The sequence below is a fragment of the Lotus japonicus genome, chromosome 4, assembly GCF_012489685.1.
Source record: "Lotus japonicus ecotype B-129 chromosome 4, LjGifu_v1.2".
Classification (NCBI taxonomy): Eukaryota; Viridiplantae; Streptophyta; class Magnoliopsida; order Fabales; family Fabaceae; genus Lotus; species Lotus japonicus.
In genome coordinates, this window is record NC_080044.1 from 11051475 (window position 1) to 11063201 (window position 11727).

Sequence of the window (11727 nt, forward strand, 5' to 3'; positions counted from 1 at the left end):
GATGTAGTTCCAGCCTTGCTCACTGCCAGATTTTTTTGCTCCACCATCAAAGCTTTTTTAACCATCTTAGCCAGTGTTCCTGGTTCATAAAGCTTGATCTCTGCAGACACCTCCTTCAATCCATTGATGAAAATATCCATGTAGTGTTCTTCATCAACCCCCCTGAGCATCCCAGCAAACCTCTCAAACTGTTCCACAAATTCTTCTACAGTTCCATCATGTTTAAGAGCCAAGAGAGCAGCAAATGGACTTGAAGCTGTAGCTATTTGGAACCTGGCTAACAATGCCTCCTTAAATTTGTCCTAAGTGGTGGCAGTGTTGCAAGTTTCCCACCATTGATACCAGCTTAAGGCCTTTCCATCCAAGGCAACCATGATAGCTTGTAACTTTTCCTCTTCAGTTGCTTCCTTGAGTTTGAAATACCTCTCAAACTTCTGTATCCAACTGTATGCATCCTCATCCCCTTGAAAAATAGGGATGTCAAGCTTCCTCCAACGTTCAGTATGAGTGGGTTCAGTGCGAGGAACCCTAATTTCTCCCCCGTTCACATCATTCTCTCCACTGGTGTCATCTCCATTCACAGTCTTTTCTTCCCCTGTTTTCTGCGGAATTTCTTCACTGTGGCTTTCGCCTCCATTGATTCCCTCTGGTTTCGAAACCAGGTTCTCCACAATCTTCTCAAGAGTGCGAAATCGAGCTTCGACTCTTTCCCTCTCAATCGCGCGCTCCTTGCGATCTTCATCGCGAATCCTTCTCTCTTCTTCGCGATTTCTTCGGTCTTCTTCCCTATCACGATTCATCGCTTCCAGAATCCTCTCCAATGCATCTACACGAGATTCCATTCTGCTAGCAACCATAGGTTGATACCACAGCTCCTGGATGGAGCTCTGATACCAACTGATGAACTCACAGAAATGCTACTGGTTTATTGAAGAAAACAGAGACTCAATCCTCAAGAACTGAGGTTGAATTCTCAGGAATTACACAGAAGAATCAAGAACACTAACAAGAACCCTAACCACTGGAATTCGAGATCCAGAATCTCCCAAACAACTACCCAGTCAATAACTGCTCTAACAGAATGAGCAGTTCCCTATTTATACAAATCATAGAACTAACTATAACAGAATAACATGACATCAGCAATTACAATTGTCAACAGCTTGTATTTAGAAGTGACTAACATAGTTCATTTCTCTTATTCTATTTATGACTTAGAAATAGCCTTCTAAGTCTTACTCTTCTTATTCCTCCTAACATAGAACTTAGTAACCAAGGGCTTCTTATGCTGTGAACCTTCATCAAAGGGCAGGGCAAGAGGGGCAGCGGTAAGCCCTTCGCTTGTTTGGAACTTCAGAATTCCCTAAAACCACCTAGTTTGGGAGAACTAAACAATATAACTAAAAGACAGTTTTGAAGGGGTTTTGGAGGGTTTTCAGAAATACCCTAAGACTTCCCCTGTTTTCTAAAATCTCTCAAACAATGAGAGGACTTCTCATAAGCTTCCTCCCTTTTCCTTCTCTCCACTCCAAAACTCAACTCACAAATACACCCTTGGGCTTTGTTTGAGATTTGGGAGTTTTTGAGAAGCCCTCCCACTTGTTTTGGAGATTTTTAAAGGAGGGGGAAGGGGTTGAGGAATTTCTAAAACCCTCCAAGACCTCTCCAAAAGATGACTTACCCTCCCCTCTCTTGTCTTCCTCTCCCCTTCCCTTGAAAACCTTCATCTCCCCTCCCCTAAATACTCACAAATACACCCTTAAAAAACTCTCAAACAATGGGGAGACTTCTCAAAAGGAGTCTTTCCCTTCCCCCTCCTCCAAAATAAAACTTGCAAACATAGCCCTAGAAACTTCACCAAAGGTGCTAACAGTTAAGGGCAGATAACACCAGGTACAGGATGACATTACAAGGCAGAATGTGCAGTAAAAAAATTGATAACAACTATAATCCCATCAAATCTAAGTTGATAGATTTGAAGGGCAGCAACAATATCACAAGTGTGCTCAAATATGTAGCATATTAAAGCCTTAATTAATACAGAAAAGAAATTACATTGGTATTCTTCAACATAATTCCACCAAATCTATCAACGTTGTTAAATGGTTAAGATAAAGAAAACCTCAATATTAATCATCAAGATATTTCAAGCAAGAATACAAGTTACTATCTGGACATTTTAGCCTGACAACCAAAGTGGTAACATAACAGGCTAAGCTTTCCAAATAACAATCTTGAATTGTAAAAACTTTCATTTATGAAAATCTCAAACTACTTCCTTCCTCGGCTAAGCCTCTGCAGCTGATAATTGATGCTCCCCCAAGAGTTTCTTTTCTTTTTACTCTGAAAAAACAAAGTTGCACAGTTTTTAAGGACTACTTAGTTCTGACGTAATATGATAACAACTAAAAAAAAAGGAAACCCCGAGAACCAGGGAGGGCGAGAAAAGATGCCAGTATATATCTATGTTACCTGAGAATCGATACAGGCATTTAATAGTTCCTTCTGCTGAGCACATGCATTAATGTCACTATTGCATGTAGCCATACAGTTGAGAAACATTGTCATTTCCTTCATGCAAGGTTTATGAAGTTGACCAAACCTCTTAGGGTTGATATAAAGCCCGCCAGCTTTCCGCCCCATTATCCTACAAATTAACATTAACCAGGAAAAACCCATAGTTGAAACATTGTCATTTTATTAAGAGGAAAAAGAGTTCATATGCCAAGAAAAATTATAAATAAACAGTCAACGTTAATAAAAGTATAATGCTGCTGTTGCTCATGTGATCAGTGATCACCAAGAAACAATCACCCACAAAAGTGTGATTTTCCAATTTCAGGATTTAACAAACTACGGTCACTTTCGATCTGTTCCCTTCCATGTCTAGAGTGCATAACAATTAACAACATTCACCAAGATGGAAATCACACTGCATATGAGACCAAATTTCAAAATTTCTTATAGCAATCAATACCCTTTTGGAAAGAGTAGAATGTTTATCTTACAACTATTCATGAACCTCCAAACAATCCAACAATTTGTTTTTTGCACCAGTTTTTTAGCCAAGCCCATTTTTGAAACGGGCCTTTTCAAGCCAAATCTGGTTTTCAAAATGGTTACAGAGCAGCAAAACTGGACTTTTGAGCAGGCTTAATATCTACTAATATCATATATTTATACTTGAGTGCACCAAGATAATAAATCTATACTTGTGTTACCAATCAATGAAAACATGTTGGAGATAACTTCTATTAATGGCGAATAGCGTAGCGTAGCGGCAAGCCCAAAAAACGCTATTGCGAGCGCTATTGCGGTAATGTGCCGCAATAGCGGCAAATTGCGGTGAATAGTGGAGTAGGAGTGAACTCCCAGGGGGCTACGCTATAGCGCTATGGCAAGCTATTGACATCACTGCCTCAAACTTTATACATAACTGACAATATCCATTAGAAGTTAAAACAAAAGAGTCAAGATCCTATGACCTTCACATTGCCTCAGATTTTATAATACATGATCAAATTTCAGAAAGCCACATGAACAGCAGATTCATATTCTTGTATTATCTGCAATCAATTTAACTTACATTCAACAAAGACCAGTATAGCTACAGAAGCAATCATCCCAGTTCAGAATCAAAGCAAAATCACAAGATAAATGAGTTAAACCCTAGAAATTGGTCTCAAAATCCCAATACGAATACGAAGGAAGTGAAGAAAAACTTACCGAATCGAACGATCCGGCGTCGGAAACCACAGTGAGAATGTGGAGAACACAAAGGTGAGAGAATGGAAGTGACTCGAATTCGGTGGCCTTCGTCGGAGGTTGATGGAGGTGGAGCCGGCGGAGACACCTGGGTGGAGTCGTCAAAAGGGTGAGACCATTTGGAACTATTTGGGCTGGATTTAAAGTCACCACAGCTTTAGCCCAGCCCAATTCAGCTTCAATTTTCATGTATTACCCATAGTTAATAGTCAAATTGGTCTTTGAGGTTATTAGCGAGTTTGATTTTAGTCGGTCTGACTGTTTGAGGAAAACTCACATTTAGTGGCGGTCAAAGACAACCAGTAAAATTGACCACCACTAAACGTCATTTTTCGTCAAAAAAACTAAAATCAAACTCACTTACCTCCTCAGAGACTAATTTAATCATTAACTCTATTACCAATCATTTATACCCACCCCAACCGCCGTCCATCCTTTATGTTATTGCATCTAGATGATGATATTTGAGAAAAACTAAAAAGACGAGTGTGCCCCTCCCGAAGTCCCCACTTGAGTCTAGTTCCTTTCCAAAAGGTTGGGCTAGGCAAGTGCTCTTCCTATCCCATTAGTCGTGGGTGTGTGTAACCCTCAGTACAATCATGCTCAATTTGGTGGAATATTCTTTTATCTTAAATGGACATTTTATAATTTCACACGTAAGGGGTTTGCTCCATTCCTGAAAGGGCAGAGAACTCATCGCTATCTTGGTTGTGCTACCAAAGGCTCCAAGGAGGTTTTCAAATAGTTCGAGAGCTTCATATATGTCAAATTTTACACGGAATTCATGCACAAGGAATTCGAAGAATTTATTAGAAACCCTATAAGAGCCAATTGTTCTTTTTTTTCACTGAAAGATTGTCAAAACTTCATCTAAGACCAAAGCGTAGCTTTACCCTCGAGATGGTAGATATTGATCTCTTATCATTGTATCGAGTTGTTGTAGTATCAGAAATGTTTTTGCATTGGTTTGTATGATAATAGCTTTCATTCTAAGATGATGCTTCAAATAATTCAATTCTATATTGTCCAAGGGAAGCAGCTTTTTGTAACTGTTGCCCCTGCCAAAATTAGAAATTAGAATAGATGTGGTAACTAGTTAAAAGTAAAAACTTGTTCTTAATAATGATTTCCACATGTTGTATTTTGCTGCTTTGGAGATTTCATATTAATGACAAAATAATGTCCTCATGTCCTTGTTCTAGCATAATGCCTATTAAACCAAACTAAAATAGCAATGGAAAATGTATGTAAAAAGAAACAAAAGAGGACAAATGGTAGATGGCATAATCCAAAAAGGACTTGGTAGTTGGTACTACTTGAAGAAACTATATTTTGAACCACAACACAAAGTTAGAAACTGTTAAACTTGATAATCTCACTATCACCTTAGTATCCCCATGACCTTGTTACTACTATTTTTATTACTACCAGTATATGTTATAGTTCCATGCACGCCTTTTGTGCCTGATATTTGACATTATCTTCCACGGCTCTAATAGCTACTTGTCTGTGGAACTGCTGCAGCATATTGAGTGTCCAAAACATCAATCACCCTGTTGGCTATGGCACTTGCATAAACTGATGAGCCTTCAGTTATCTGCGTCAGTGAAACAGATCACAGTTGAATATACAATTACAACAACATGATAATTCTATTCAAAGAGATTTTAATTACTTTATGAGTATCATGTCTAGAGAAACACCAACCTTGCTATTGAACAAGAAACTCCAATATTCACCAACATGTCCACCTGCAAGATGGTGAAGTTCCAATTGAAGTTCATCCAGAACCTTTGACACAAACAGCAGGCAGTTAATCTTCTTCCTCTGAAAGAATTTAATTGTGACATCATCGTCGATGATCCGGACATCGACCTCACTCTCTTTGGATTTCCTCTGTAGCCATGAGGTCCTTATGTACCCATCTGGATCACCAAAAGGCTTGATGTTACAGCTTTCCTCAGCATCCTCTTCATTTTTTGGCCTCTTGCACCTCTCCCTCTCATGTCTTTTCTTCTCCACCAATAATTTGAGCTCATTGACTGTTCTAATCAGCTCTTTTATATAATCAATGGCATCACCCACCACAGAGGCTCTATCAGGCTTAAACAGAATCCAACATGTTAGCTTGATTCATAGAAAAATATGAAACAAATTATTTAGATAATGCATAGTTTTTGTGTACCTTGGTGGGGCTAGGGATAAGACTCCTCAAGATTTTGTATTTTCCATTCAGCTGCTCTCTTCTGTCTTTCTCAGTTGCAAAAGGTTTGGCACCTTTTCCTTCCCTTCCTTTGCCAACAGAAGTTGTGCCCCTATTGAATTCCAGCACTCCCATGTCAAGCTGACTCCCATCTCCCTCCATCTCATCGCCTCCACCGAAAAGTGAATCGTCCCTGGAGCTGGTTGGCAACCTGTAGCCTCGGGGGAGAGATTGGAACAGCTCTCTGAGGGCTGGAGGCTGTGGAGGCAGGTTCAAATGAAATAGAGGATCATATAGAACTGAGGAGGCACTTGTGTTGTCTGGTCCCATTGGAAGTTCTCCTAGAAAGGTCATTGAGTTCTGGAAATTGGGTGTCCTCTGAGTTGGGTTTGAGATACAAATGTTGGGTGGATTAGTGAGTAAAGATGAAGCTGAGCATGTGGGCAAGTGGAGAAAGTTTAGGAGATCTGGTGAAGGGTAAGAAGGGTCCAGTATGGAAGAAGGGTTGTAGCTTTGGCAGTAGTTTTGTGCATCAATATGCTGAAATTGTTGTTCTTGGTGGTTGGCATAGCTCATATCTTGTAATTCTTGAACATTAGGGTCCCAGGTGGATTGCTGATAGGGAGAGGCATCAATGACCTCTTTCACCAAATGGTTATCCATGATATTGTTGTTGTTGTTTGTGGTGTTCTCTGGAACCATAAGTGATTGTCGTTGTGGGTCAAGAAGAGTTTCAGGAAAGCTATCTTTTTGAGAGCTTACACCTTCTGCCATTGTGTTGGGATCAAAGCAACCAGTTTGCTCATGCATTTTTTGCTTGTCTCCTACACTCATTAGTCTTTGCCTGCAGTAGTTGGCACAAAAAAACAGAATTAGGAATCCAAAATTAAATAAACTGACACACTATATGTGTGCATAGAAAAATATCACAACAGAAAATACCCACAAGAAAAAATAGGAATCAGGAAAAGACAGATTAATTAGTTAAGCACCACCACAAATCAACTAGGAGAAGCAGGCATGCTTTTTGAACATTCACTTAATAATATATTTGAGGTTTGATCATTTGAATCTTGTTTGTTGAAGGTGGTTCTAACACACAATTAGAAATTTGAGGACCTTAAATAAAGAAGAAAGTGATTGTCATTGTAGTTGTGAATTACCTATACTATAAGGAAATGAAACTCCAACAGTTTATGATGGAAATTATGAGACAGAGGGATTTGGAATTCCCTCTTCTTGGAGTGAGTCCAACAAACTCTAAAGGGACAGTTTGTGTAGAGAAAGAAAGAAGGAAAGACAAGGTAGAGCCGTAGAGGGAGTTACGAACGTTGGGTACTAAGTCTAAAAAAGACAAATATCTCAGAAAGTATAGCTTAATCTTTTAGGCATAGGAATTGGAAGAAAATGGGGTCATTCAGTTACAAGCAATTCAATTTCAACAATAAATCAAGTTCATGGGAATTTTTTTCTGAATTAATCACTACAAGCAATATACTCTTTTTTTTAGGCAAATGATAGTTGTTAATTACTTAATTGTTAGTAAATTAGTTCATTCAACCGGGTTTGAACCTTAACCCTTCATCCTTCAATACTTTTCATTTCCTTGTGAGCTACCCATCCCACCCCTACGAGCAATATACTATAATATGCTTTTTTTATGGGAAAATTTATTGATGCAATCCTCACACTTATTCACAGCATTCTTGTCCATATCGCACTTTAAATTGCGATATGAAAAAAATGTAAACCGCACGTTAAGTTGCGGTATGGAAAAAATGCATACCTCACTTTAAATTACGGTATGCATTTTGTATTTTTTGTCACACCGTATTTTAAAGTGTTGTTATACGCTCTTTAGAGTGTGTCTATGAATTTTGGAAAGGGGTGGCATGAATAGTGTGAGAATGATATTAATAGATTTTTCTATTTTTTATTATTAGATAAAAATTTATTAATAGGGAGTGAGACTTGTATGATTTCGGGGGATTCATGAGATACACCATTTAATTAATCTAGATGTTCGAAATGTAATTTTTGAAGCACGAATAATGTGATTGTGGATTATTTTTGTAAAGAAAAAATGAAACATTTTATGGTGAATAATTATGTAGTTTCGTGAGTGATGTAACCATAATCCTTATTGATATTGATTTTTTAAAATATTTTTATCAAGGTGAATAACTTTTTATATTTAGCATATTTATAGCTTTAAAAAAATACTTTATTATACAATCTAGTGAGTATAGTGACTATATTTGCACAAAAAACCAATATAGTTTTGACATTGATTTTAGATCATAAAAAATACTCTACCTATTTTTTTTCACTAGTGAAGTATAAAAAATACGTAACCATTTTGACGATGAATATTATATTATTTTTTAATAATCTTCTTTGATATCATATCCTAAAAAGGAAAATGGAGACTAATTTAAGCTTTCAGTTATATATAACACAGGACGAGGTGCAAGAAAGTGTTAAAAAAGAAAAAGAAGAAAACAATTATGTATGGTTCACACAAAACGTGATTGCAGAAGAAAACCCTCTAAAATCTTCAACTAATGGCACTCCATGCAATTTGGTAAAGTTAAACTAACTTATAGCAATTCTTTATCCATTTCCTAATAACAAATTAATTTTTATTGCTTTGTTGAAAAATGGAAACAACCATTTAATTTTTTTTACAAGGCGAAAATTAAACAAAAGACAAAAGGCCTACAAGCCCTCAGCCCTCGGAAAGCTAGTTCCTACAACATTTGCAAGGAGGAGAGGAATGAGACTGGCAGGAGGATCCTGCAACATAACAAACTCACTTTGTTGACTCACACTGACCTTAGTCAGAAAATCCGAACATGTATTCTTATCTCTTAGTGTCTGGACAATCCTAATACCCCAGTTTCAATGAAGCTTATATCTATGATGTTAGCAAACAAAACCGCATGAGCATGAAAATGCGACGGAGGCATCTCAATAAGAAAAACCGCAAGCAACGAGTCATAATAGCAAACGACAGGTCTGAATCCACGCTCCTAAGCCACTCTAAGCTCGTAAAATATAGCCAGAAGCTCAAGATGGAGAACATCTGCACCATCCCTTCTCTAAAGGAAGCCAATAATCCAAGTCTCCAGCATGTCACGAATGCAGCCATTGAACTCATCCATGCTTGAAGCCATGTTCAAGCTTCCAGGAAATGAACCTCACTGGTGCAGCAAAAGCTCTACGACTACAATAGTAGCAAAGAGAGCCTCGTCAGAAATCAAATGCTGCTCAGAGCATAACACATTTCGCACGCACCAAAGCTGCCACACTACTACAGTAGCTGTGCGTCCAAGATCATGCACCATCTCTTTAACCCAATTCGTCGCATCCGTCATCAAGAGAGAGACGTGCCAACCATGAATACCCGACCGAGCACAGATCCTTCTCACGAAATAACAACCATGCAAGTAGTGAAGAATGATTTGGGATACAAATTGCATCTGTGCAGATTGATGAGGTCGCCATGCTCCCGTGAAATCTCAGGGCATTCATAGGAATCGAATCATGACATATGAGATAGAGAAGAAGATAATCTTAAACGAAGCATGCAACTTCCAGACCTAACTCCAACTTCCCTTCGCGGGCTTCCCCAAATCAACCATTGAATCCTTGATCAACCAACAATAATCCACCTTAGTATAGTATTCTCCGGAAGAGTCATCAGTCCACACCACAAGAAACATTAAAATAATAATTGACTCAAAACATTTAATATAAAAATATATTTTAAGGTAAAAAAAATTAGAAACGGCCAAATAGCTTTTAAATAAAAAAGTCTGGTCAAACTTCCAAAGAGAAAACAATTATTGTATTTAAAAATACAACGTTTTATATCTATTGTATACTAAAAAAAATGTAAATATTTCATAAAATATATTAAATATATATTTTTGACTAATATTAGTCTATTCACTATGGAGACTTTACGTTCACTTTGACCTATTTATTAAGAACTTCCATTTAACTTTTCATCCCCCACTTCTCACTGGTGACGAAATACTATAAAATAATCATCCAATGTCTTCTCTTCATCTATTTTGTTAATTCTTCTAATGTCTTCCCTTCACCTAATGCTTCTTGTTATTCTTCAAAGTCCTATCATCTGATCTCTAACTTGTGGAAACCTTGGAGTTTTAGGGGTAAATTAAGTTTTGGTAAGTGGGTTTGAAGTTTTTTTGGAGTATCCTTGTGGGAATTTCCAAAGTCATTATTCTAGGGTGCGCGTCTTTGGAAAAATGGAGAACTCAAAAAACAACAATAGCGATAATCTAGCCGTGGAAAAAACTAGTAAGAACATAAGAAAGTGTCCTTCCCAGAACAACAAAAAACAACAAGTAGAGCCTCTGATCTATCAAATAAGCAAGGGAAATTTCAAGACTTTTGTTCAGAAGCATACTGGACAACAATCCAATGATCACCAACCACCAAAACCGCAGAATACATGCACTCCGATCTACCAAATAAGCAAGGAAGAATTCGAGGCTTTTGTTCAAAAGCATACCGGGCAACACTCCAATGATCATTAACTACGACTTGTTTACAATCCGCCAAAACCGCAGAACACATGCACTCTTGAAAAGGATGAGACTTGGATCATTGTCACATGTCCAGAGGCCACAGATACTAAAACTCCTCCACTGGTTCCTCACAATAATAATAATGTTGTATTTCCAAGATGTGGTTCTTGTTTTTTTTTTTTTATAGGCCAATGTTAGTTGTTAATTGTTAGTAAATTAGTTCCTTCACCAGGATTCGAACCCTGACCCTGCAAATCCCTTCATTCCCTTAGCTCACCAAGTGAGCTACCCTTCCCCCCATATGTGGTCTTGTTGACAGAACTTATGCTACTTTTCATAGGAGTTTTTTTTTTTTCATTTGCTTGTAATTTACAAACAAGTTGATGATGATAGTCGTGGTCCTTTTCCTTTGTCAAGTAAGATTAAGGAAAACATTTGTTATCAAGTTATCTCTTGTAGTTCAATTTCGTTTTAAAACTTATTGTTAATTTCATGTTAGCTTTATTGTGAAAGATGACTTTAGTAACTAATTTAATGTACTTATGAAGCTAATAATTTACAATCAAAGTTTTGAACAAACTTTGAATTACAATGAAAGGCTCTATTGTGGTTTGTAAAAGATTCACCTACTTTTACTTTAAACTAGTGTTAGCTTCATTTTATCATGCGAGAAGAAAATCTAATGATGCTCACTTTTTTCATATATATTCTTAGCATCTTACATGTGGCGCATATTTTATGTTACATGTAGTTATTTGAAAAATTAAACTGATTGTGGTTTCATATAGTCGCGCTTGTGATTGTGTTGTGAAATTATGGATAAATGCACGTTGTTGCAGCAACAATTGATGTCGTATGTTACGACCAAGAATCAGAGAGGGAGAAAGAGGAAGAATATCAGAGAGAATAGGGGGATAGAGAAGTGTTTCATTATCACAACTATCAACAACATAATTATTCTACAAGGCCTAAGCCTATTTATATAGGCACCCCTAATATATCGTAACATATCCCTCCCCTTAAAATTTTCCTTGTCCTCAAGGAAACTCGAAAAATCCAATCAACAAAATGAACAACTAAACTAAATGATACAAGACTAAAAAAAAAAATTGACACGGGCTCCAAAACAAGGAAGAGAAAGCAAAAGTAGCAACAATTTCCCTTGTAGCCTAATAGCCTTCTAAATCTAAACCCATAAAG

The 11727-nt window shown here is 37.4% G+C and overlaps 2 protein-coding genes across 2 annotated transcripts; both read right to left on the reverse strand.

The window, feature by feature from the left end:
* Positions 1-1994: 1994 nt before the first annotated feature.
* On the reverse strand, positions 1995-3894 carry LOC130716265 (uncharacterized). Its single transcript, XM_057566472.1, has 3 exons — positions 3727-3894; positions 2473-2647; positions 1995-2343 (listed from the first exon to the last, which is right to left on the reverse strand). Exons 2-3 carry the CDS (start codon positions 2641-2643, stop codon positions 2272-2274), a joined length of 243 nt encoding a protein of 80 aa, XP_057422455.1. The 5' UTR covers positions 2644-2647; positions 3727-3894; the 3' UTR covers positions 1995-2271.
* A 1363-nt stretch (positions 3895-5257) lies between these two features.
* On the reverse strand, positions 5258-6754 carry LOC130715337 (transcription factor bHLH91-like). The gene is made up of 3 exons (XM_057565423.1): positions 5951-6754; positions 5473-5868; positions 5258-5362 (listed from the first exon to the last, which is right to left on the reverse strand). Exons 1-3 carry the CDS (start codon positions 6740-6742, stop codon positions 5258-5260), a joined length of 1293 nt encoding a protein of 430 aa, XP_057421406.1. The 5' UTR covers positions 6743-6754.
* Between the last annotated feature and the right edge of the window lie 4973 nt (positions 6755-11727).